Here is a 27650-nt window from a genome sequence, read left to right as displayed (position 1 = left end):
AGGGGCCTGGCTCAGTTTACGCTGCTGCCGGGGCGCCCCTCGCCGGCCTCTGAGGGGGTGGTAGCCTCGGGGAGGGAAGGGAGCCCGCAGGTGAGGAGGAAAACGGTTTAATCTTAGTAGCCTTTGCTGCTAACATCACCTGCCTGAGGTTCCTGGGGGTAAAGAAGTGCTCGGCTCTTGTTCCGTGTAGTTCCCATGGAGGGAAGTTACGCGTGCCCAGTTGCCTCTGAAGGCTGGGGACCTGCCCGGTGTGCTGCTGGCTGCACAGAGGGAGTGTGGTGGATCGGCTAATTAAACCAGCTCTGCCGAAACTCGGTTTAGTACCCTACTAATGACTCAGTTCTGTGCTGTTTCTGTCCTTAAAACACAGGCCGTCATGTCACAGGACTGCAGCGATGAGTGGGAGCTCAGCAAGGAGAATGTGCAGCCCCTGCGGCAGGGCCGGGTCATGTCCACCTTGCAGGAAGCCCTGGCTCAGCAGGAGACCTCCATCCACACTGCTGTTCAGCTCAAAAAACAGTGAGTTGATATCTTTTGACACTTTTCCTGCCTCCTCCTCCTGTTTTATGTGTCTTATTTAACTGTACTAATACCGTAGGCATTAAGAAAAGTGTAAAAGAACTTGAGGATAGTCTGTGCTATTACTCTCCAGGTCTTTAGGACTAATGCTTGTGGGTGTTATAGACTACTGTTTGTATGTTTGTAACAGCATTCCAACAGCAAACACTAGGGAGATTCAGTTGTGTACTTTTAAATGTACTCATTAGTTAAAATAAAAGTTTACAAAGAGGAGAGTGGTTTTTTGTCTTTCCTATAGTATTCTATGGCAGCAGAGTCATTTTTAGAAGGTAATTATTTCCTACTATGAGAATCTAGACATAACACAGTTATCTCTGTATGTGTTGTCTGCATTGCAAAGGCTGAATGGCAAAGTCATCTTGGGTCTGATCTGTGTTGCACATAGTATTATATGGATACAACTGTATGACTTCAGGGGGCATCTGCATCCTAAAGCTATTCAGTTACAGTTGTATTGGCTGGTGCTCCAATGTGCATGCCCTGTGAAGGCCAAGCTGACTTTGTGAAGAGTCTGCATAGTTGTGTCTTTACTGTGTTGTCAGAATTGGAAGCACTGGTGCTTGTCATGCTGAACCATGTGGGTGATTTCCTGCAAAGTCAGCACTGTTTGTGAACACTTGTCAGCTGCTTCTGGATGTACTTTTCATGGAAAGCCATGGAAGAATTATTGTATAGGGGTTTTCAAGAGGGTTTGTCCAACTTGATTCATGTTTGTGAGGTGTGATGATTGAGCAGAGCTTTCCAGGAAGAAGGAACTGGGGAGCTCTACAGGATCAATTCAGAGTCAATGCTAAACACAAACTAGTGTTCTTATCTAACTCAAACTGCAAGGTGGTTTTATGCTTCCTGAAGGAGAAGTCATCATACTGTAGGGATGGAATGATGCACAGGATTTGAAGAATGAGACAAGATGATGGCTGCCAGTCTGGCCACTTAAATGTGTTTTCACTGTGTTCTCTGGTACAGTTCTATAGTTGTCTATCATCAGGCTTTTCCATCCATCTGTGTGTGTGTTCCAAGCTCCTTCTATGCTTAAATGAAAGATGCTTCATGCAGAAATTAACTTTCACAATATATGTCTACTACTAACGCTCCATAACAGAACATTCTGTCAAGGGAGACCATATAAGCTTTGTGATAATAAAAATTCTTGGGAATAACCTTTGGAAAGGTGCATATCTGTTTTTATTAAATACTGATACATTTCCCAGTACTTTCATTTTTGATGAAGGGTGAAAAAGTGGTTTTTTTAAATTATTTTTTTAATTATTCTAGTGTCAGTGAAAGCTCAAGTCTAAATATATGCTAACTCAGCCTTTAATACACCTACAAAGTGGTATAAGTGAGAGTGAAGATTTTAGCTTAGTGTATTAAAAGTCTCTGAATTCATACACCTGTATTTATTGGATTCATGTTTTCTTCTCTAGGGAGTTTGAATCTGAAGTCCGATTTTACTCTGGAGATGATCCACTGGATGTCTGGGACCGGTGAGTTCCCTTTTGTTTCAGAAGGAAGAATAGAAAGGTCAGATATCCTTGTACAAGGTTGGGGAAAATATTCTAGTTCAATATAAGATTTTATAACAGGCTTTTTACATCGTGTTTTAGTACTATGCCTAATTGTTTTCTAAATCTCCATGTGTTGCACAGAAACAGAAGCCTTGTGTCTTACTCAGAACTGACTTCCTATTTATATATCCCATCTGTAGGTACATCAAGTGGACAGAGCAAACCTTCCCCCAGGGTGGAAAGGAGAGCAATCTGTCTGCGTTACTGGAAAGGGCAGTGAAAGCTCTAAATGAACAGAAACAATATTACAAAGATCCCCGTTACCTTAAGCTGTGGCTCAAGTTTGTAAGTGTTTTGTTAATATTTTGGTGCTGCTTTTTCTTGATATTATGTCACTTGTACACAGTTAAGCTGGTTTTTGTAACAATAGAGTCAAAGTATATATTGTACAACTAGCTAAATATCAGAAGTATCTCTAAATGTTTACTCCTGAATTCCAGTTCTCTTTTTTAATATGATATTCAGTCCTTTTTAGGGCCATTCAGTTTGGACAGCTAGAAACTCCACAAAATTTGCTTTGGAAAACTAGTGTGAATGAGTAGATCTTGATTATTTAAGGATAAAAGTTATTAAAGATCCATTTCAGGTGCTGTATCTGCCCTACCAGGTATTTTAACTTCTGTTTTGTATCCACATCCTGGATTTAAGCAAAACCAAGCTGAGTGTGATCTGGTCTTGCCCTGTCTTGACTTTGCTATAGTTTTTGTTGTTGTTCTTGTCTTAAAGCAGCTTTTCTCCAGGTTTAGACTCCTGAGCTCATTTACCATTTCCAAAACTGCTAAGAAATATGTTGTACTTTGTCTAAAGCTGAAATAACTATTAGGAATACTAACATGATGGAGTTCAATCATAGAATTGTATCAGATAAAAAAAAAATTACTGACATCAGCTATGTAGGCTAAAATTAACAGATTGGTGATAACATTGATATAGGCATACAGACAGTCAGAGGTTTTTCTCGTTACTGTTCTTCTATGGAATACTTTTCCTTAGCCATATGTGCTGTACGTGTCCTGACCTTACAGCTGCTCCTGTAAGATTTGTATTGAAATTGGAATCCCTTGCAGTCCTCCAGTTACTAAAATACTTCACTTGTTTCAGGGAAATTACTGTAATGAGCCCTTGGATCTGTACAGTTACCTCCATAGCCAGGAAATTGGCACAACACTGGCACTACTCTACATCACATGGGCAGAAGTACTGGAGGCTAGAGGAAGCTTTAAGAAAGCAGACCTGATACTCCAGGAAGGCCTTCAGCGCAAGGCTGAGCCTCTGGACAGGCTCCAGTCCCATCACAGGTAAGCTCGCAGCTAAAGGGAAGAAGTTTTACGTGCTTCCATGAATTCCTGGTGCAGTGAAGCTGATGCTGACTTCTCCAATATGTTCTCAGACAGTTTCAGACCCGTGTTTCTCGTCAAACACTACTGGGCCTTGAGGAAACTCCTGATGAAGAAGAGACAGGTCTCCTGGGAGCTGCAGAACCTCAGAGAACCTCACTGGCAGATCTAAAAGGCAGGGGGAAGAAAAAAGTGAGAGCTCCCATCAGCCGTGTAGGAGATGCACTTAAAGGTATATTCAGTTCCTGAAGCAACATATTATTGGAAGAGTTGCATCTCTTTGTGGGATTTGCATTTGAGTGTGATAGTTAATTTGCATAAATCTTTCTGCTTATAGCCACAAACCAAAACAGAAGCTTCCAGACTCCGGCTTCTCAGCAGCTTTCCAGCAATCCAGGTTTTGCTGTGTTTGATGAAAATTCAACTTCTGGACCTGAGATTCCTGTTCTGACACCACAGCCATGGACAGCCCCTCCAGCACCAAGGGCCAAGGAGAATGAATTGAGTGCAGGACCTTGGAACTCTGGCAGGGTAAGGAGTGTCCAAATGGACTGGCAAAAAAAAGAGGAAAGTGTAAGCTGATGAATTCTGGTCCCTGAGACAAAAGTCATCTTCTTTCTCCTTTGCCTGGGGTTTGTGTCTATTTGTATGTGCACGTCTTCCTAGCTTTTTCCTGAAGAGTCTCTGGCTATGTGTAACCTGTTCAAGCTCAGCAAGCTGCTCTTGCTGGAGTAAGTTTAAAAACCTCTCTAGGGTTGTTACATCAAGAAATTATTGTTCTTGCTAACAAAGTAATAATTGGTGGAGTTGGTCTGCATGTCTAAGGGGAAGACAAGAAATAAATGTAAGAGGGAAAACATTAGTGAAAGAAAGGGAGAGAAGCCAGCCATTAGTTAATTCTGGAAGACGGAAGAGTTAAATTTGTATCTAAAATACAACCCAAAGGAAGAATTTGTTGCCTCTTCATATGAAAATAAGGCATGTACAGCATACTGTATGTCTGCTTTGAAGTGCAAGCAAGCAAAACAGAAGAGTGGAGATCAAAGAATTGGAGAACTACTGTATCAATGGAATATTTATCCTGACAGAAAAGTGATGGAAAGCAGGTTTCAGTGGTTTAAGCTAGTGCTGGAGACTTGAAAAGAAGCAGCTGTGCTAGAGGTGTTTAAACTGTTCTGGTGAAGTGGTCCAAGATGTTATCTGAAGGAGATGAATCCTATAAAGGCACTTGTTTCCTAGGCTCTTAGATAATCCCCAGTGTTCCCCTGTTCTTTGTAGATTAGAGAAGAATAGAAACTAATTAGATGATGAAAAATGTTTTAAGACTGTTGAATATATACGTTGTTGTAAGTGAAGCTTAGAAACAAAAACTAGGATGAAGGGAAGAAGGCAGATGGCTTGGAATTCATGGAAACTCCAGGAATAATTACTACCAGATCCAAAGCAATTTGATGAAGTGAATGGGAAAGTTCAGAAAGTCACAGGTTTAGTTTAGCTGAGAAGAATGAGGAGGAATTAGTGTGAAATTTCTTTTATCAGTTGCCTTGTTGAACTGCTTAACACATTCTTTCTGGTCTACCAGTTCTTCCATATCCTTTTGATGTCTGCCCTTAGAGTTGTCTCCATTCTCCCTTTAATTCAATTAGATTTTAATTAAAAGTAAAATAGGTTTGTAACTAGCAGAGAGCTGAGGATGTTCAGTGCCCCTTCACTGAGGCGTGGTGCTCATTCTGGCTTCTGTTACAGTCAAAGAATAACCTTTTCTGAATGCTTTGAGATACTGAAAGCTGCACAGAGGGAAGAGGCTTCACTTGGCCGTCTTTGCACTGGCAGTAAAAGGGACCAGTTTGAAAACTGGTGGAGAAAAGTCAGTTTGTGAAATATTCTTAGCATGTAACTTCTGCTTAAGAGTCTAGGGGAATAGTCAGGTGAGAGCAGCATGTTCTCAGACTGAATTCCATCTGTCTTCTCTCAAATAATGGACCACAGAAGATAGGGAGGTTTTGTGATATTGGAAAAGCCTCTTGAGAGGGAAATTGAGAAGTCTGGAGGTTCTTGGTGGCCAGCAGAGGGAACAGTGTCACAGAACTGGGACAGTCTTGGCTGAAAAGTGAGTACTACACCTGGAAAACAGACAGGAGCAACCAAGATTCCCAGCTTGACCAGCATTCCCTGAGAAACAGCAGCTAGGTACTGATAAGGACATGCAAGAGGCCTGTGTCTTGCTACTTTAGATGCTAGTGTTGGAAAAAAAAAGGTCTATCAGGTCTAATGTGTTTAAATAACAAAACCTGCGCCATGCAAAACCTGCGCCATGAGCCAAACCCTGAGAAAAGGGAGATTCAGAATATACAGGAATGTAGAGTCTAAAGATCAATCCTTAGGCTGTTAACACTGACTTTTCCTTCCCCAGCGTCCTCGCAGCAGTGTGAATTCTGGTCCAGAAGTGTCCTACCCACTGCCCAGTTTCACCCCATATGTGGAAGAGTCAGCTCAGCTACAAGTCATGTGAGTCTTTGCTTCAGTTTGCAGTGGGGATTGTGTTTGAGATTATCAAAGCTGCCTTGAAAACTTCCGACTCATTTTGCCAAGTAGTTAAGCCTCTAAATCTGCAAGAACTTAAAGATCTGTCAACCTGGAAGCTTTGTGCCTTAGCAGGTGACAGAGGCTTCAGTAGGGGATGCATAAGAACATGGGAAGCTGCCGATGACCTGGCTGCGCTTTGGGGAGTCCACTCCTGAAGTCCAGTGTCTGGCTCTAGGGCAAAAGCACAAGAGATTGGTGGAGCTGTTGGAGCGAGTCCAGAGGAGGCCATGGAGGTGGTGCGAGGGCTGGAGCAGCTCTGCTCTGGAGCCAGGCTGAGAGAGCTGGGCTGGGTCAGCCTGGAGAAGAGAAGGCTCCTGAAGGGGAGACCTTAGAGCAGCTCCAGTGCCTAAAGGGGCTGCAGGAAACCTGGAGAGAGGCTTGGGACAAGGGCCTGTAGGGCCAGGCCAAGGGGAATGGCTTGAACCTGCCCGAGGGGAGACTGCGCTGAGCTCTTAGGCAGAAGCTCTTCCCTGTGAGGGTGCTGAGGCGCTGGCACAAGGTGCCCAGAGAAGCTGTGGTTGCCCCATCCCTGGCAGTGCTCAAGGCCAGGTTGGACACAGGGGCTTGGAGCAAGGTGTCCCTGCCTATGGCAGGGGGTTGGAACTGGGTGAAATTTAAGTTCCCTTCTGAGCCAAACCCTTTTGTGACTCTGTGATTCTATTATTTTTTATTTTTGAGGGGGTGTGTGGAATGGTTCAGCCATGTTCATGAACAGCATAAACTCTGCCAGCAGAAGTGCTGCTTTGCCAGCACAGGTGCATATACTTCATGTTGCTGTTGAAGTAGCTTAATTAGGGATGTGACTTTTTCAGCTCCTTTTTGACATATCTTTGCTAGGAAAATATTACAGTATAGATGTGGTGTCAACTAGGTTTAGGACTTTTATTAACTACTTCGGTTTTCCACACTGACTTCTGAATTACTACAGTATTAATTCAGACTGCTAACAGCTGCAGATACCATAAGTTTTTATTCCTGCTCATTGATGAGCAGGAATACAGGCTAAGAAAGTTGGGGCTGTTCAGCCTGGAGAAGAGAAGCCTGTGTGGAAGCCTCGGAGCAGCTTCCAGTATCTGAAGGGGGGCTATAGGGATTCTGGGGAGGGACTATTCATTAGGGACTGCAGTGATATGACAAGGGGTAATGGGTTAAAACTGAAACAGGAAATTTAGACTGGATATAAGGAAGAAGTTCTTTTCTGCTAGGGTGCTGAGGCACTGGAATGGGTTGCCTAGGGAGCTTGTGAATGCTCCATCCCTGGCAGTGTTCAAGGCCAGGTTGGACAGAGCCTTGGGTGCCATGGTTTAGTGTGAGGTGTCCCTGCCCATGGCAGGGGGTTGGAACTGGATGATCTTAAGGTCCTTTCCAACCCTAACTATTCTATGATTCTATGGTTTGACTATTGCTGCTCATTATGTGGAAGCTTGTATGATAGTTATATATGCTAATTATCTTAATAGCTTAAGTTGGTATGTTTACATGAAAACACACTTACCTCTCTTATCCTAAGAGATATGTTTGCTATGAAAGCAGCCTCAAAGTGAGAGAGGCTTACTGCTGTTTTCTTGTACTTTTGCACTCACATCTATCCAGAGTTTTAGTCTGAAACAAGCTCTCCAGGTTTCCATGACAACAGTGTTGCTTAGGTCATGGACAAGTTTGCTGGTTTGCCTGAAATTCCCTTCCTGCTAGTGCAGCACTCACTGAAATGCAGATAAATCCCAGGAGATGCTCTGTGTTAGAGCAGGTGAAAAAAACATTATTTTGCAAAGCTGCTCCTCTTTTTCTGTGGCTGCTGATGGCTGTAGAATACACAGGTTCTTCCTAAGACAGAAATGGAAGAGAGTGTTTGCTGTTACAGCCAGCTTTTAGGGCTCTGCATTGTATATAATCAAAGAACATTGCAAGGTAGCGAACAGCATAGATTTTTCCTGTGGGTTTTGTATGCTGCATGTGGACTGCAGAATAGCCCTGGCCAAGAACACGGTAAAATACAGTTTAAGAATATGCAAAAGAAGTTTCTGTCTAAGCTATAACACTTTCTTACTCCTGAAAGTCAGTGATGCCATAGAATTGAATCTCTTGACATGCTGGTCTCTCAGATGAAAAGTTATTACTTACAGAAGGCAGCATCCTTATACCAGGGAAAAGGAAGGAGTGGGTGGGAACTGTGAGCATCATTCTAAATTAGCTGGAAGCAACTTGAGCAGAGAGTTTCCTTGTAGTTTTATCCATGTAGCTGGAAGTTTAAAAGCAGCTTATTTTTCTGATTGATTGCATTTCCTCATGATACCCCATAGTTGCCAAATCAAGTCTTGAAAGTGTTGAATTGAAGCTGTAAACGTGATGCAAATCATGCTGTCATTTGTCCTCAGATTTGGGTAGAAGGACCCTGGAGTGATCTTGGTAATAAACCCCTACTCACACAAGAAAAGCTTTAAAATATACCCACCCATTAGCCTTGTAACCTCCCCAATAATTTAGGGTTACGAGTCCCTTCACATGCAAAACAAACCAAATGTCCTGGAGCTGTGCACTGTTTTCTTCTGAATTAAGTATTTATCCAAACTACATCTAACACATGTTTTTAAGGCCAGTTGTTTAGATCATCTTTTATAAAGGTACAGATAATTGGTGGAGCCATCTGGATTACTGGTATGTATAATATTACAGATTCTGGTTCCTCTCTCCTGAAATTGGCTGTAGCACTTTTGAAAGCACTTTCAAGCTAAGGACTTAATGATTCTTTCCACTGTACAATGATGGGCTTTTAGTGCGTGGTTGTTTTTTGCAATAGGGCACTTAATTTCTGTTGCTCAGGATATAAAACATTCTGGTTGAGCAAATTCCCCCCTTATTGCATCTTAAATCTTCTTTTTTTCTTTTTTTTCTTTAACCTAAAATGCCAGGCTTAATCTAGTCCAAGATCTTCATTCTTTTAAGTCAGAATCATAGAATCATGTAATGGTTTGTGTTGGAAGGGAACTTAAAGCTCCTCCAGTTCCAGCTCCCTGCCATGGGCAGGGGCACCTTCCACTAGAGCAGGTTATTGCAAGCCCTGTCCAGCCTGGCCTTGAACACTGCCACTATCCTGCAATTAGCTTCTGAGATTAGCTGTGTTCTCTCCTATGCTTGCTTTTCTGTCTTACAGTGATAATAACTGTGTGTTTTCAGGACTCCCTGCAGAATTGAACCCAGCATAAATCGGGTTTTAAGTGCTCGCAAACCTGAGAAAGAGGAGGACCCACTGCAGCGAGTACAAAACTATCAGCAGGATACTCAAGAGAAGAAAGAGATGATGATGTACTGTAAAGATAAAGTTTATGCTGGAGTTGAAGAGTTTTCTTTGGAGGAGATCCGAGCTGAAATCTACAGAAAGAAAGCAAAAAAGAAAGCCGATGGTATGCTTCAGAATGGGATGACATAAAACTTTCTGGGGTGGAATCATCAAGTTGTATTTACTGCTACCAGCATAAAGATGTTGTAGGCTTAAATTTTAGGTTTAAACCAACAATCGTGTGTGCATGTCTTTTTAAACTAACATAGTAGAATAAGCAGACTGTAGAGAGAAAGGAACGTTCGGCTGGTGGGGAAGGAACATCATGGGACTGATAACAACTAAAGAGACGGTGAATAAGATCACTGTCTTCAGGATAGCAGAGTGGTGCCCAGCGTGGAGTAAGACTGAAACAGAACAGAAGCAAGGACGTATCAACTGCTAACTTAGCACTAGGACCTTGCGAGCGTGCACAAGCACTGAGGTCATTCAGTAAACACAGTGAGGAAGACTGTTGGTGACCACCAGAGACCCTCCCTCAGCAAGAAAGTGCATGCATAATTAGAATGCAAATATTATAATTAGTTCATGGAAAATTGATGAATGTGCATGAGCAATATGTGGCTGCTGTGATCAAGTAATGGGTGTGTTCACCTTTGTGAAATGATTTGTGTGCCCAGAGCTGCAGTAAAGAATGCTGCTTTCTAAAACTCCAAATTGAGACTTAAGAGTTTCTCTGACTGACTTCTATGGTAAGACTGTCTATTACTGCAGCTGCTTTTCTTTCTCTTTTTCCTGGGGCAGTTATTTAACTCTGAGGTGTAACATGTCTGACAGCTTTACATGTAAATGGGAAATGGGGAAAGAAACTGGAGGGTTTAGCACTTTTAAATGTATTTTAGGCTTTAGACACAGATGGCATGTGAAATGTGCTGTGCCATATAAGCTTTTCCTCCACAGAGGAGATACAAGCCATAACACAGGAGATGGATAAAATACAAAAGAAAATTCAGGAGCTGGAGAAGAAATTGAAAGAAGGTGATGAGCAGCAGCAACCTTGTGAACAGGTATTGTCCTCATTTAATTGATCTTTTCCAAGTAGCTACTCTTAAGTAAAAGTACAGAAGGATGAATAATACCTGGTACAGTTCTCTTTGGCTCCCACTTGTTAAACTTTTGAAAGGATGCTTCAGTGCGCTGTACACATACACCACCTAGTAAATGAATGCTTAGGGAAGTAATTCTTTAGATGTCCCCCACCTTGTCCCCAAGCCCTTTCCTTTCACTATAGGAATGTAAATCAAGGGCTTTCAGTTTTGCACTGTTACTTCACAAGTATTGTTGAGTTACTTAACTGGACAAGATCCCTTATGCTAAGGTATAAAGTTCTGAATTTTGGTAGGAAAGTTATGCCAAGTACTTAAGGGCAAATTGCTTTCTTAAGCTCTCTTCATGGGTGGCCTCCTTTAATAGAGAATCTGTAGTGCAAAAGAAGACTGGAGAAAAGCTGGAACTAAGGCAAGAAGTGAAGGGTTGTAAAGTGGTGTGGGGTAACCCCAGCAGGCAATTAAGCCACTTGCTCACTACCCTTCAGTGGGATGGGGGAGAGAATTGGAAGGGTAAAAGTGAGAAAGCTCATGCATTGAGATGAGGACAGGTCAATAGATAAACCAAAAGCTGTGCATGCAAGCAAAGCAGAATAAGAAGTTCATTGGCTACTTCCCACTGCAGCCATATGTTCAGCCATGTCTGGGAAGAAAAAAAAAAAGCAGTCTTTATCATGGTTAATGGTTATTTGGGAAGCCCAATGCCATAATTCCGAACATTCTCCCCTTCCTATGGATTTTATTGCTGAGCATGGTGTAGTACAGTGTGGAATATTCCTTTGGTCACTTGGGCTCAGCTGTCCAAGCTGTGACCCCTCCCAGCTTGTGCAACAACAGTTTTCTTACAGCTTACAAATAAAAAGTGAAAGTTAATTATTTAAAGCTTTTCCTTGCTCCCAACTTCATTAGTTGGGCTAATAAAGCATGTTCTCCTCCTCTCTCTCTCTCTTCCTTCCCCACTCCCAAAACAATGTCTTGGTAGAAAACATTTTAAATAATGAAATACAAAGCCTGAATTTAATACAAGTTATGTAACTGCTTACATATGTCTTAGTTGCAGTATAACTAAAGTCTGCTATAAGTTTTATATGGCAAAGAGAAAAATTATGCATTTTAACTACACTAAGCAGAAGAACTGACTTTTTTTTTTTCATGCAAGTGAAGTAAGTACAGATAAAAATGGCTGAAGACCACCAAGGCTTTAACAACCTACACAGAGTTATCACAATGTTCTTGGAACCTTGTTGCATGGCTTGGGATTCTATCACACTGGAACCAAAATACAGTTTTGTTTCTACAGCCACCAGAGGCAACTGAACCTTCACCTCCCTTGGAAGCGCAAGGATTTACTACTTCCAGCGAGACAGAAGTTGGGGAGAAACAGCCTCAGTTGCAAAGGTAATACAGGATTTTCTTTGCCAGCAGTGAGAATTAGTGGTTATGAGTAGTTATGAGTAACATGGATCACGAGCAGGCTATTCCTGTAGGCAGAATGGAATATACCCCTCAGCATCAGCCTGTAACCAGGATCAGTAATCTGTCTTTATGCATTTCCCTATTATTTGTGTGAGGGATCTTAACTTCTCCCAAGTATCATTGTCAGATTGCCTTGCCTTTTTACCAAGTTTACTTATGTTTCATGAAGGTGTATGAAATACAAGCAGCAACTTTGTGTCTCTTTCACAGTGAATTCCAGGTCCCTGAAGATGCTCAGCTCCAGAAGCCACCTTGTTCTGAGGGTAAATATTTCCTTTTGTTACCATTAAGGCGAAGGCCATGTTAAAGGAATTGCTCTTTCATATGAACAGCAAGATTGGAACAAACGAAACCCAAAAGTCAAGGTGGATTAGAAGAATGAAAATGAGAAGGGGCTAGTGGTGCATTTAACCGTATCTGGCAAAAAACTGAGCATCTGAGGTCACTCTGCAAGGACTTTGAAGCAGAAGAGCTTTTTTTTAATAACTGGAGAGGTTTCTTCACACTTGAATATATGCAGAATCACTGAAATCTGTAAGAGTTCAACATTAAGCTTGGTATTATCTTAGGTCCTCCTTTTACCTCTGAAGATTTGGTGGAGGAGTACAATCAGGAATTACATGTTCAGTTCTGTTGGGAAGGGTGTGTGCTGAAGAAGTTTTGCTTTTAGACTTAATTGACTACTGTTGCTGTTGACAGAGGTTATCCAGCCTCTTGATGTCTTGATGTATGCCTAGCCACATGAAAGGGAAGGGTGTTTTTTTAGTAGAGAGAGAATGTCATGTAGCAGGTCTTCATTGGCATGACAAAACCCAGCTCTTTTAACATCAATTCAGCAACTATTTCTTAATTCTATCATTTTAGGATTCTGTGATTAAATAGAGCCTCTTGGTTTTCCTTTACAGATGTTGGTTTCCTTCCCCCACAGGATCCTTCTATGTCCTTCACCATATTTGATGAATCCTCTACTTTGGCAAATCAGAATATAAGGTAGAATTATTCAAGGTTCAGATTTCAAAGGGAGGGAAACTGAAGTATCAAACCTCTTTGTGTGGCAGCTGAAATGCTGTGCAGTTTCTTATATCAGTATGGGATGGTTTTTTTGTTTATTGCTTTACTTCATTACTCTGCTTGCTAAGTCCATAATGAGGAAATACTTTCCTGTTGTTTCATAGAATAAAATCATAGAATAGTTAGGGTTGGAAAGGAGCTTAAGATCATCAAGTTCCAACCCCCCTGCCATGGGCAGGGACATGTCACGCTAAACCATCTCACCCAAGGCTTTGTCCAACCTGGCCTTGAACACTGCCAGGGATGGAGCATTCACAACCTCCCTGGGCAACCCATTCCAGTGCCTCACCCCCCTCACAGGGAAGAGTTTTCTCCTTAGATCCAATCTAAACTTGCCCTGTTTAAGTTTTAACCCATTATCCCTTGTCCTATCATTACAGTTTCTTCCCACTTAAAACTATTTAAGCTGCAATGTACATTTTTCATTCTGGAGAGCTGTACGCATTGCACATTACTGGTAGCTCTGTAGCAGAAAATGATAGACTGAAACTGTTGGTAAACTTAAATCTTGAGGATCTCTGTTGAAGATCAGAACCTTCTCCTATAAGTATTTAATGGACTGTAACTTTATCTTAGTCGTTCAGCAGATTGTGCACAGAAAAGTGCCCAGCGTCCTCTCGCTGTTCAGAAACCTTCTGATTCTCTACCTGCAAATGAAAATGTGTTGCCAGAAGCCTGTGTAAGGAAACAGTCTCTCCTACAGCAGATTTCCTGTCGCAGAGAAAACCAGCGTAGAATCTTCTACTATTGACCTGAGTGAGATTGGCTGGACAGACGTGGAGTGCCACAAGCAAGGATGTGCAGCTTCTGTCTGGCATGGCCATACTTGAATTGGGTGATGTTCAGTTTATGCTGGAAGCTTCACGGTCTTATTAGGGTTTAAGGTTGCCAATACACCAATTGCGTATCGTTCTGCTTTACATGTTCTGTGTGTCTTTGATGCCCAGCATTTTAGTTAATACTTTAATGGTTGGTCTTGGTCTTAAAGGTCTTTTGAACCTTGTTGATTCTGTAGTTCTGTTTGTTCTATGATTCTAATAATGAGCTTGTAATGGAACTGAAATAGACTTCTGCACTGCTCAGTACTAAGTAGCCTTTAGCAGTTTGTAACAGCTCTGCAGTGCTCTATAGGATAACAAAGCTACTCTTTCTAGTTGGGGAAAAAATGTGCAATTACAGTGAGGGTTTAATGACTCCATTTTAATGAGCGATGGAAGTAGAGTCTGAAGACTCTAGATCTATGTTGAAAGGTGCTGGGGTGGAAGAAAGGGGAGAGAATTGTTTAGCTTTTAAATGGAAGGAAGATTTGACAGAAAACTTTTTCACTGTCTTTCTGCTTTCTTTCAGGATGAGCTGAATGGAACTGAACATTTGGCTGAAGATGCAATTGTGACAGGCTCCTACAAGCACCAAACCATTTGTGCCAGCCCTGAGGACACGTGTGACTTTGTTACGGCTGCCCATTTGGCTTCAACACCCTTCCATGGGGTGGTAGCTCAGAGAATCCCAGATCCTGGTTTCTCCCAGAGTGTCCTGAAGGAAAACTGTCCAGCAGCTAAGAGCACACCCCCAAATCCAGAAATGGTGTGTGAGGGAGTGTACAGTGAAGCTCTGTGTGTAAATAAACTGAGGTAAGTAATAGCCAAGTATCTTAAGCCCCTTTTCCTGTCTTTGGTTGTGTTTTTAGTATTCTGTGGTTGAAGAAACAATTTCCTGAAGAGATCAGGATATACTGAGGACAGTCATTTCTCTAGCTCGGGGTCCATTTTGGCTCAAGCGGATTTAGGAGGCAATAGAAGCCTACTTGGCTTTCCAGCATTACTGCTGCAGGACTTCACTTCATGCTTTTCCTACCGAATAAATTGCAGAGAAAGTAATGAACACATTCTGTCTTTGGAACCAGAGATTAAAAGCAGACTCACCAGTTCCTTTTCTACCTGTGTGCTGCTGTCATTATTTTAGTATGTAAAATGCATCTGGTGATTATGGCTTAACTTCTACAGAGGAGAAAAGCTGGAGACAAGGGGAAAAACCTGTCAAGCAACCTGTTTCTTACTGTAAAGAAAATAGCATTCATTGGGTGGGGTTTTATCAATTTAGAACAGTTTGATTTGCTAGCTCTTGGTATGTACACACATAGACCATGCTGAAGGTGTTTGCTTACTTGGTAAGTTTCCTGACTATGACTGGAAAGAAAGAGCAAGAGTTATTTTCCCCCTCAGCTCTCCACTGCTTTAAAAGCACTGTAGGTCTGAGTTTTGGCAGTGAAGTAAGAAACAGTATTTCTTTTGTTGTAGCAGTTGTATTTAATGGGAAAGAAGATAAAATTCATCTGTAGACTAAGATTCTGAGTGTAAACAGTCAGCTAATAGGAAGCTCTGGTGTAACTATTGGTTTTCCACTTGGATAGGAAAGGACATTGTGCTAAAAAGGAGTCATGGGGTGCAGCGTATCCTTTCAGAATCATGAGGCTGGTGTTGTCTGGACATTGTATCTTCTGCAAATCTAACTAACTTGCCTTCATTTACAGCCCAATCATGGAAGCAAGCCTGGAAGATACTCGCTCGTCAGGTGGTTCTGTCTCCTCAGGATCATCTCTTTCCTCTGTTACCCAAACATCTACTATGAAATACCTGCATGTCCCTCAGAAACTGGAACTTGCACACAGCTTGCCTGCTGAAACAGCTGCTGACTCTGGAGGGGTCAGTGAAAACACTAGTGGTTAGTACAAAACTGAGTCAGACTCGCAATGAAGAAATGTTGCTGAACTATGGTGCTTTTCCTGTTTTTAGTATGTTCTGCTCTGCTTTCTGTGTATTTCCTGTTACTTTGACTTGTGACTAAGCTTGTGTCTCCATTGTCAGAGCAGCAGTGAGGTGTACAGTGAGCAAAAATACTTACATAGAAAAATTACACCCAAAATATGTCAATATTAAGGTGATGGAGAAGTTCCTTAAGGTGTTCAAGCAGGGGGGTGTAAGTGTAGTGAAGTTGAATTCTGAAGTAAAAAAGTTGGGCTGGAGAAGAGAAGGCTCAGGGGGGACCTTATTGCTCTCTACAACTGCCTGACAGGAGGATCTGGTGAGGTGGGGTTGGTCTCTTCTCCCAAAGAACCAAGAGATAGGACAAGAGGAAATGGCCTCAGGCTGCACCAGGAGAGGTTTAGACTGGAGATTAAGAACAGTTTCTTCCCCAGAAGTGCTGTCAAGCCTTGGAACAGGCTACCCAGGGCAGTGGTGGAGTCACCGTCCCTGGGGGAGGTATTAAAAGATGTGGCTTTTGGAGACATGGTTTAGTGGTGGCCTTGGCAGTGCTGGGTTTATGGTTGAACACTATGATCTTGCAGGTCTTTTTGAACCTAAACAATTCTATGACTGGACATTAGCGAACTTCTAAGACAGCTTTGTTTTGTCTTGATTGTTTCCTCTGTAATCGCACTGTGTGTTCTGGTAAGTGCCACACTGAAACAGGTGAATATGAATTTACAGAACTTATAGTGAAAGTTGCACCTTTGGCTTTACATTTGCATTCTTAACTTAGCTGTAAACTATCATGCCTACTTCACAGTATGTTTCTTTTTCCTATTGAAAGAAAACAATACTGGTATTTAAATAGTTAATGTCTTTATTTTTTCACTCTTTCTAGCCAAAGATATTTGTTCCTCTCTCTTATAAACCTTTATATTACAGTTAGAAAAGGAATGGTCATGGAAAGCCTTCAAAATCTGGCCTGTAGAATTAGGTTTGCATTGAATGATGGTTTTCAAGGTGTTTCACCTGCTTTAACTCCTTTGATTTTGGTTTATGATACCTTTGTTAGAATTGTGCATCTGATGAAGCGTGCTTGAGACCTGGCATGCAAATATGATTAGGAGAAGAGTTTTGTCACTGATACAGCAGAATTACTTTGGATAGATCTTACACTCATTTTCTTTATCATATGCTCTAATCTTTAGAGCAAAATGAAGGATCTTTACAGATTCTTTTCAGGAAAAGGCTTTTCTTCAGATGTTTTAATGGTCTTTTCTTAAACGTTTGATCATTTCTGTTGCTTTTTTATTTTGCTTTCTGCACAACTCCCTTGAACTGCAGTTCTCAGCCTGGAGGTAGTGTTTCTACTGAGGACTCCTTAATGCTGCATAGAGCAGGAAAATTACTTCAGATGTCTGTCAATGTATTCCGGTACAATAAGCCATTAATTTCAAAGGTTTAGGATGATAAGTTATTAGAACACCTATTTAGCCTTTACCCTACAGTGTTTTCTGGATACACTTTGATGGAATTACTTCCTGAGCAATATCTTGCTTGCAATGCTTTTCAAATAAATAAAGGAGTAGGTAATGACACTGATTCTCACTTTTGTAACTATGAAAGCTTGAAATGCTGTCACCCATTACTGGTCATAGTCTTTGGGAGAGGAGGGCAATAGAAGCCATCTAGTTCTGCTGTGGTTTACTCTGCCTGCTCATTTGAGGGAAGCACCTTTCTGACCACCTTGTACAGATGAACTCATCTACTGAAGGATTTTCTCTGTTCTGGCTCTTATGCAGAAAGATAAACCCAGATCTACATGTAATTATTTGTCTTCCAGGAGGTAAAAGCCATTAGATTCTTATTATTTCAGTGAGCAGCAGAGTTGGAGCCCTACTTTGTTTTCCTTTTCTAATGTAAATTCCCTGCTGTATTGAAAGCAGTAAGTTTTAATAAACCCCTTCATGTAAAAATCACAAACCGATCACTTACTCTGGACATGAGTTTAAATTCTGCCATGGCTGAGCAGATTTGCCTAATAGAAATCAGAGCTTTCTCTTGTGAAAGATAACATCTTGCATGACACCAGAGTAGAACCATTGAGACCTTAGAGGAGATGGTCTGGAAGGTTATTCCAGAGATGAGCATTATGTTCATTTCACGGAACAAGAAGCTATTGAAAAGAGATGAATTGACTTGCTGGAAGGTGATGCAGTAAATCAGTATGCAGATAGAAGGGTTCCAATACTCGAGTTATTTTTTTCTTGACAGATATAATCACCACAGAGTCTCAACACCTGGTTTCAGCTCATGTCTATTACTTGTCTTTAGTAGGTGATGATGCAACTCAGATCCTGTGGGGCACTGAACAGCGTAAGAAGCTTTTAGATCCTATGCCAGAATCACTGACTGCTTCTCCCTACTTCCATCTGGAGGCTGGCCCTCTGCCTGTCATGGAGCTTGAGAAAGACGCTGAGCTAGGTGGGTATGGCAGAACCACAGTGCAGGGGATCTGTTTGTGTTCTGCTGGCTTTGAAATATACTTCACCCTCACTCATTTTATGTGGTGTAGATGGGGAATAACTTGAGCATCCTGGGTACTTGTGTCTGCTGTGACAGCTCATGAATGTAAACTTTCATAACAGGGAATGACGCATACTGCCTCAAGTGGGAATATTGGACCAAGGAAGAAAACAAGATGTTTTTTGCCATTCCAGCTAACATTCCCCAGTTGGATACAAAGGGATTTGCAATAAAGGTAACACATGATGGTGTTATACAATGAGTGTGAAATGTTAAAATCTCCTCAGCCAATAGGAAGTAAAATATAGTAGGTTTTGTCTTAATTTCTGAATTGCATGCATGAAACTTGTTACTTCAAGTCCTCTTTCTCATTGTTTGTATAGATCAAAAAATTCTGACTGTGGAAAGTGTCATCGTTAGTAAAGTGAGGAGGAAAAAGAAGAGAATATGAAGATGAGCAATTCTCACTTTATTCCAAAAATAAATGTTCTTCTTCTGTGCCTTCTTCTAGGTGCATTCTCAGCCCATACCTTGGGATTTTTATATCACCCTTCAGTTACAGGAGCGTTTGAATGCTGACTTTGACCAGAACTTCAGTGAGAATTGCTGCTGTTACCTGTTCCAGGATGGCTGTGCTGTTTTGCACAGGGATATCAATCGCTTCACACTTGGGGTCAGTACAGCCAAAGGAAGTGCAGGTGTAGATGATATGAACTCTTGCATAGGTGCCATTAGTGAGTTGCTTGTCATTATGCTTATTGCTGAAGATGGGTTTAATCCTGCAGTCTAGATCCTCTGGCTTGTGCTTTACCTATACACAAGTTAGGAGTGTCCATTATAGCCTTAGTTGGAGCTGGTTTTGCATTCATGGATCCTGTGCTTCAGAGACAAACCTGAACCAGTTTTTCACATGTCCTCTATTCATGAGTGATAACCTGAACCAAGAGCTACATGTTATTCCACAACAATGGTTGCACCTAAAACTTGTTTAACTTGACATTAATCAGTGACCTACTATAGCCTGCTATTGTAAGGTTGTAGTGTCTTGCTGAAGGATTTACATTTTAAATAAAGCAAGAATATTTTGAGTTGTTGCATATAAGTAGGATACAAATTAAATAGTGATTTCAGTCTCCTCCTGATCTTTTGTCTACTTCTGAATAATAGTGTTTCCTAAGAGCTCATTCTGCTTCTAATTCTGGCTGGGCTGATCATAGGCAAAATCTGATTATACTGAATTTGGGGTAGGACTGTTATCTCTGTACAGATGAGTAAGAGGAAAAAAAGTGAGCTATAAATATTTCATCTAAGGCATAATAGATACATGTTTATTCCTTCCTTTCAGGATGTTATCCGTAGCTCTAAGACCGTCACAGAGGAAGTTATCCTACTGGTTGTTTATAATCTTCTTGGTGTGGTAGAGAAGCTCCACAACGCAGAGATTGTCCATGGAGATCTGAATCCAGATGTGTTCTTTCTGGGAGACAGGTTTGTCTCTTTGGATGAATGTGAGAGGAGATATAATACTCCCTTTGGCTACTTACTGCTCTTGTGCTTTTGTAACTTCCCCTCTTTAGCTGGGGAACTGGTATTGCAGTCCAGGGGTTTTTAGGCTACAGTGTGTCCTGAAGACAGTGAAGACTTTGCTTAGGAATTAACCTTTCTTGTTTATTTCTGTGGAAATAGTACACAGTGATGTTAGAAAACTTACACTACGAAAGTGGTTTGGCTATTGCCTGTGTTCTCAAGTTTAGTACTGGATTTTGGTAAATAACTTCCATTCTGGTTTTATATAGATGAAACGCAGGAGATTAGAAGACAAAAGGTAGGTGGGACTAGAATATGCAGGCATTCTGCAGCAGATTGCTCACCCTCCACTACAGTCCAGCTTGTAACGTGATGCACAGATTTAGCTTTCTTCTTCAATCAATTTCCCATAGTATGTTATTGAAGTCACATATCCCTTGGAATGTGATCTGTGAACTGAGCGTGGGAAGACAGGATCTTTTGATGCCTAATGATTCAGATAGAATTCCATTAGAAGAAATTCATTGTTCTTAGTCTTCACTGATAGATGAAAAATAGCTATTAACTTGAAATTACAGTCATCTAACAGGTATAGCAAATATATTCTACTTATAATGTACTTTATTTATATAATTTATTATATGTATGAAATATATATACTATATATAGTTAATTTATAAATTACACACATGTACTACTGAAGTTCTAATACTTTCCTCCCACACCCCAATGGACTGTCTTGCACAGCCCTCAGAGTCCTCTTTTGGAAGTCACTGATCTAACAGTGGCTGATGGGCTTTGGATACTTCCTGCTGGATTTCTCTGTAGTGAATACAAACCAAACTGAACTGCAGAAAGGGAGGATAATGCATAAACTATCCTGGGACAAGGGCACAGTGTAAGTGCAGTGCACTGTCACCATACAGATCATACAGTACCATACAGATACTCCTCACTGCCCTTCCTGTTTCTCCTTAGAGTTGGGGACTAAGGAAGGTTTATAAAAGTATTATGAAGCTTAATTCTTTCTTGTGTAAGTATTCTGAGATCTTGAGGGAGAGGGAGAGATGCTAAAGTTATGCTATTCTGTTGTACGAGCTAAGTTTTGGATAACTGACATATCAAAACAGCATCATCCTTAACCTTTTAATGCTTCCCCATTGCTTACTCTGTGTCCTGGGTTCAGCAGTAGCAGTCATTTTTCTCCTTCTTAGTAGCTGGTGCAGTGCTGTGTTTTTGACTTTCGGCCTAGGAACAGGGCTGATAACACTGATACTTTTAGTTACTGCTCAAATGTTTAGTCTGACCAAGGACTTTGTGAGCCTCATGCTCTGCCAGGGAGGAGGGAAGTCGGGAGGAAGCAGAGACAGGACACCTGACCCAAACTGACCCAAGAGGTATTCCATACCACAGCACGCCATGCCCAGGATGTAACTGAGAGTTGCCCAGAAGGGCTAGTTCACTGCTCGGTCAGGTGGGGTATCAATGGATGGTATTGTATTATCTTCCCTTGTTATTTCCCTTATCATTATTATTATTGGTGGTGGTAGCAGTGGCTTGTGTTATACCTTAGTTACTGGGCTGTTCTTATCTCAACCCGTGGGAGTTGCATGCTTTTGATCCTCCTCCCCATCCCTCCGGGAGCAGGGGAGGAAGAAGGGGAGCAGTGAGCGAGCGGGCTGCATGGATCTGAGTTACTGACTGCACTTAAACCATGACAGAGATACTGGTATGACCTCTAAACTTCAGGCTGTCACCTGGTTCTTCCCCGTCCAGGGGTAGTCCCTTCAGTAGTAGTTCTTAAGCTAACCATCAGAGGGGAGCATTGACATGGCTACGCCTCACCTGCACTACACTCACATTTCATTTCATAAACTTTGTCAGGTTGTCTTATGCTTCATTTGCTCCCTCTGCTCAGGATCTGTGATCCATTTGCTAACGAAGAGATGATGAGAGCTCTGAAGATGGTGGATTTCTCTCACAGTTTGGATCTGAGATTGCAGTCTCATGTAAGCTTGCCCAGCAGCTTTCCCATATTGCAAACTCCTCATGGACAACAGCTTCTGGCAAAATGTCCTTCTCTATACCAGGTGAGTCTGTATTTAGCAGGACATCTTAGTTTCTGTGTTTCCTTTACAAGATTTCTTATTTTCTTAAGTTACATTTTGCAAGTGCTGTGGAAAGCTCTGATCAATAAATATTGAATAAAGAAAAGTGCTTGTTTGTTGTGATTGCAGGTTGACTTGGTTGCCATTGCAGATATAGTCCATTTGATGCTGTTTGGGGATCATATGCAGGTCTATCAAGAGGATTGCACCTGGAAGATCAGCCAAAATATATCAAGGTAAGTCCTTTAGCAGGTAAAGCTGCTGGTAAAGAGACTCCTAACTTCTCTCACTTCCTTTACAAAGCTTATAAATCTGAACTTAGTGCTGTTGTTACCAAAAGCATTAGTTTTGTGGGGAGTGAAAATTTGAAGCTATTGGATATATTCCTTGTATAGTAGCATTAGTGCTCTGGAGGAGACAATTTTAAGCTGACTCTGGCCTAACAATCTAAATAATACTACTTTGCTTTTTTTGTCCTTTCAGACCAGACTGCTCTAGTCTGGTTTCACTTGTTAGACCAAGCTTGAAGTTTCTAATTTGGTGGATGCTGAGGAGGAATAAATTACATGAGCACGTTGCTTTAGAAATGGAGATTACTTTGTGTTCCTGCTTTTTTCAGTCTAGGCTCTGTTGAAGGGCTACTAAGACTGATGCTATGGTTCAGCCTGTAACACTTGCAGAAACAGCATACATGCACAAGAAGGAAAATAATTTAAATACTTGTATAATTTAAGATGCATCTGCAAGAAACTTCTTTTTTGGAAGCTGCTTTTTATCCTCAGATATTAATTTCTGCTGCTCTGTCTTAGCCACATGTTTCCTCTCCAAGGCTCTTCTGCCTTCATCTCACCTTTGTTTGTCCTTAGATGAAACACTTGTTCATTTTGTTAGTCACATCCTGCAGAGAATTTTCTGCCTTAAGGTTTCATAAGGATTTCCCAGAACACTCTCTTCATTCCAGAAGCTACTTGATGCATATCTGCATTTAGCTATATTCACATATCATAGTATATCAGCTTCAGCCACTGTGTGGATGTACTTCTATAACCATTGCTTGAAGAAAACCTACAGTTGGGGGTTGTCCAGTTCCCCACCAACCTGCACTGCTTCCACCTCCTAGTTTGTTGTATTCAACCTTTAAAGAAACAGTTCATTTTCTTAAACTGTGCACAGGGGAAAAATGCTTTTTTCTTTTCGGGCCATATATTTTTCTACTACAGCCAGTAGTTACAAGGCTCTAGTAGGCTTCTGCTGTGTACTAACTACACATGCTGTACTGTACCTGGTACCTTTTGGGTTTGCTTCCAATCAACTTACAGGACTGAACTGTGAAGAATAAAATCACCAGAAGGGATTGTTCTCTGAAGAGATGAATATCAGTGACTTACAGGTTGGCAGTAAATATGTACTTTATGCCACCTTTGTTTTAGAAATACTAAAGAAAAGGCAACTAAATCACTGATGGAGACTAATGGGTCATGGTAGTAGGTGACACTTTGCAACGTACTTTGAAAGGCCTTCATTCTCTATTGACAGATAAACTAGCATTCTCTGAGCTATGTAAATCTGACCTGCACTGAAAAATAAGACTCCTGTTTATTAATTTCCATCAGAACATGATCTGATGTTAATGATAGTTGGGTTAGAGAAGCAGGTTTCTGGCAAGAGTTGCCTTTTACTTTAAATATTATTTAATTCTACAAGTGATTACATTGAGCTGCTGCAGATCAGGCCACACAGGGCCTGAATTGGGAAGGTAGGAACAGGGTGCTGGGGACCTGATCAGGATGTGGGTATGGGAAAAGTAGCCTGGATAACTGGAGCAGGAGGAGCTGAGTAGCATGTATAGTAAGCCTGTGTTTGGAAGGATTGGGAAGGGGTCAGTTGGAAAGGAATTCTAATCCAAACTGGGGACACTGCATGGAAGGGAGACTTGGGTAGAAGGGGAGTAAGACCTGAGAAGGGCTTTGGGAGCCTAAGGAAGGAAGAAAGCAGAGCTTGGGCATGGGTTCTGTGTGGCTGGAGCCAGGCTCTAAGGGCTCATTGCTTTCTCCAGTACATCAGTGTGTAACTTTGCTTTGGAATTGAGAGTACAAACAAGGAATATCCATTTTCCATCCTGTTGTCTCCTTCACTTCTGAAGGCATGATAGGCTTAATACTCATCTTCTGTAGTTCTTTTTCAGTGCCAAGAAGCCCAAGACCTGCTTGTACAGTTGCTTTAATTACACGTTGTACTGAAGTATTATATCAGTGTAAATGGGGCATTTCTTTACATGAGAGTAAGGCATCTGCACTGAATCTTTTTTCCCTTCACACACAGATCTTTCAGTGTCTGGCTCTTATTAAGTTACATTTCTTCCAGTCAATTTGAAGCTTTCAATAAACTCAATCTCTGACAAGCAAGTTCCCTGCTGCAGGAATCTTCACCCCCCCAAAGGGGCTGCACAATGAAGCACTGCCCTGTGAGAAGAGTCAGCTCTTGTGCTTTATGTTTTCTATAGAGTGACACTTGCAACAGCCGCAGACACACAGGACTCTTTCCTGTTGCTTTTATGAGTTCTACTTTTCTCTGTAAAGCCCATGTTACTAATATCCCTTCTGCTCAAAGTGCTCTCCAAGTGACTTGTGAAGTGGCTTGCGGGTATTTTTCTGTTTCTTTAGGAGTTGGTTTGGGTTTGTTGAGGGTTGCATTGGGGAGAGAACTCTCTTAAAAGGATGGTATGAGAGTTTAGGCAGCGACAAGTAGAAAGAAGGCTTCTTGCTGACTGGTGTCAAATGTAACAACCACGACCACCTTATGTTAAGAAAGCTTTACAAAAGAGCCTTAATTATTTTCAAGCATTAAGCACATTTAAAGATGGAAGAATGACTGGTGGAGCCACTACTTTTACCACCAGTTCAACAGAATACCAAAACAGTGGAAATTGCAAGGCAAAGCACAATATAGTTCTTCTAGAGGCACTCAGTAAGCAGAACCCACTGATGGAATGAATGCAAACACTTACGCACTGTAGTAAGTACTCCTGGAAAGGCAGAATGTGAATTATGATCAAGTTTCTCTTTTCATCTTTAAGTATTACTATAATGTTGACACCCTGTTTTTCAAGGGAGGAGGTTTTAACATGTTTCCATTATTAAAGAAAGCATTTGGAGGTTTTTCAACTCCAGAAGTGTTCTTATTTTCACTATAGTATTTTGGGAAACTTCATCTGTGGAGGCTTATGTGAAGTACTATATAGAAGTTGTGTTTGCTTTTTTAGGACTCCTTTTGTCACTCATAACCTCTAAAGCATCTTTACCAACCTTTAACCTCCTCTGCTATGCCTCTTGTTTAAGTCCATGAGGAAAATGGCCTCAAGTCCTGTGTACTTAGTTTCTTGGTTAGGTGCTCTGACTTCATCATTTTTCAAAACATAAGAGTTTAATAGTGGAGGCCAGATTCCTTCTGAGACTGTGGCTGCTGCTCTGTCTGTGAGTCACACAGCAGAGGCAGATAACTTCTTCAAAAGCCTCTGTGACTCCTAGCTTGAGGGAGGGAGGAAAGCGCTTCAGTAGTCAGCAGCAGTGTGGTCTATGGACTTCAGTGTGAGACTGAAGAACAAAGGGTTAGCTCTGATATCACTTTTCTGATACTTTTCATACTGTAATGAGTCACTTAACCTTTTTATTCCTGTTGTGTGGGTATATGGGAGAGGGGATTTATTACTGTTAATTGCCTTTGAAATGTTATCTCTATGAGAGCTCTGGCAGATGGAAGGCGGGGAATAAAGGCAATAAAACTGACTGTAAACCCCTTTTCTTTCTTGCTTTCTCTCACAGCTTTCCTTTAATATTGACCTATGAACTTAGCTTGCAAATAGGGAAATAAGAGGTACCTCTATGCCTTATTCAGGAAAGGAGTCTGCCAACTTTTTTGTTTCAAAGAGTGCTCTTGATGACTCCTTTTAATTTAAAGTGTGGAAGTGATAATGGCCAGGTACACTAGAAGAGACAACCAAAAACACTTTTGATACCCCTGTGGCACAGCCCACCTCGTTAACTCTCCAGAATCCTACTGGAGAAAGGAACCTACATGTATAAACTTACCAACACATTCCTGGCTTTCCTTTATGTATACTCATGGGAGTGAAATTATTATTTCAGCCTTCCTTCTCCCAGGGTGTTTAGTGCTGAATATAAATGACATGTGTCATCCTTTTTCACTGCTCTGTTTGTTTCAGGACTTTTGACAGTGATTTCTGGAGTACACTTTTGGAAAGAATTGTGAATGCAGATGGTAAGTCCACAGTGCCTCTGCTGAGGGCATTAAAAGAGGAAATACGCGACATGTTTGACAGCAGCTTCCAAGGACGACTTTGTGAATCCTTAGCTGAACTGGGAGAAACTCTTGAAGAACTTCCTGGGATTTCCTAGAGGTCAAATCCATTTTGTGTTAGAGAGGAATTTGTTGTTAACTTCTTATTTATTTTCTTCCAAGCATGAACAGTGATTGTAGCTGGCTCTGCAAAGCTTCATTCACATTGGACATGCTAAAAGTTGTTGATGTTGCATTAGTGCACAGATAAGCTCCTAAGCCTGCCACGTGAACTGATCCATGTCTGACCAGTTTGCCAGAGCAAACTGGTTGTCACAGCTGGCCCCTCCCCTTTCTGTATAGTTTAAGAATGTGTTTTAATACCTGTTCACACCCCAATTTCTGAAATGTCTCTGCCTACATTTAGTTGGTCTTTTAATTGGTGGTTTTATAAATAAAGTTGTATTATAATAGTAACTCTGTTGTATTAAATGTTCCTGTGAGTTGGTCTCAAAGTTTTAATGTCCATGCTGGAGTGCTTCGGCCTGACTGGGAATTCATTGTGGCTGCTGGGTACAAACTTGGTGGCTGCTTTACGAACCACACAGGACTTCCTGGACACTTGAAGACAACCTGAGTGATTCTACTTGGAATATGCTTTCATGGATGATAAAAAGTAGATTGTCGTGAGTGGAAAGGATGCATGCTGAAATAATTGCTTCTCAGTGCAAGTATTCTGTTCACTTTTGCACAGGCTGCCCTTCCTGAATGGATTGAGCATCTTTCAGGGACCTGAAGTCTAAATCTGTTTGCAGGTTTTGTGGATAGATCTTTGTGTTAACCTTTTAGGCACTGTATTATTAGGGGGATTCATTAGGGACTGTAGTGACAGGACAAGGGGTAATGGGTTCAAACTGAAACAGGGGAAGTTTAGATTGGATCTAAGGAAGAAGTTCTTTCCTGTGAGGGTGGTGAGGCACTGCAATGGGTTGCCTAGGGAGGTTGTGAATGCTCTATCCCTGGCAGTGTTCAAGGCCAGGCTGGACAAAGCCTTGGGTGCCATGGTTTAGTGGGAGGTGTCCCTGGCCATGGCAGGGGATTGGAACTGGATGATCTTAAGGTCCTTTCCAACCCTGACTATTCTATGATTATTAAAATTAAAAAAGCTCCATTTTATTCAAGAGAACAGAATTTACAGGATTCAAACCCAAGATGCTGCATACCTCAAGTGTAGAGGCACTTCTTTGACTTGGGATTTACTTCCTTGCAACTTCTCTCATGCATCAAAATGAGAGTAGAAAAGTTCATCACTAGTAACTTCTTGTGCCTATAAAACTAAACTGGCTGTGTGTTTTCTTTGGTCAAGTTCTCCAGGTATGGTTCTTTGTTTGATTCTTCCCTGTTCGTGCTGCTCCAGAACTTCATTCTGTTTCTTTGAGTTGCTAC

The 27650-nt window shown here is 41.4% G+C and overlaps 1 protein-coding gene across 2 annotated transcripts; it reads left to right on the top strand.

The window, feature by feature from the left end:
• The first annotated feature begins 341 nt into the window (after positions 1-341).
• Positions 342-26606, top strand: BUB1B (BUB1 mitotic checkpoint serine/threonine kinase B). 2 transcript variants are annotated; one of them, XM_061370994.1, is made up of 22 exons: positions 342-519; positions 2007-2066; positions 2288-2432; positions 3249-3445; positions 3538-3716; positions 3822-4015; positions 5898-5992; positions 9245-9471; positions 10308-10414; positions 11754-11851; positions 12140-12192; positions 12835-12919; positions 13577-13679; positions 14348-14631; positions 15531-15721; positions 18085-18231; positions 18396-18508; positions 18785-18946; positions 19619-19761; positions 21719-21890; positions 22038-22144; positions 26131-26606. In XM_061370994.1, the coding sequence occupies exons 1-22, from the start codon at positions 377-379 to the stop codon at positions 26321-26323; spliced, it is 3198 nt and encodes a 1065-aa protein (XP_061226978.1). In that variant the 5' UTR covers positions 342-376; the 3' UTR covers positions 26324-26606. The 2 variants fall into 2 exon arrangements, with proteins under 2 accessions (XP_061226978.1, XP_061226977.1); XM_061370993.1 differs by having other exon boundaries at positions 18082-18231.
• The last annotated feature ends 1044 nt before the right edge of the window (positions 26607-27650 follow it).

This window comes from Neopsephotus bourkii, unplaced genomic scaffold, assembly GCF_033783945.1.
Source record: "Neopsephotus bourkii isolate Nb327-2 ecotype Australia unplaced genomic scaffold, CSIRO-AGI_Nbou_v1 NB_1557, whole genome shotgun sequence".
Lineage (NCBI taxonomy): Eukaryota > Metazoa > Chordata > Aves > Psittaciformes > Psittacidae > Neopsephotus > Neopsephotus bourkii.
The sequence above is the reverse complement of the archived record's forward strand: the minus strand, read 5'-3'. Positions and strand labels throughout refer to the sequence as shown.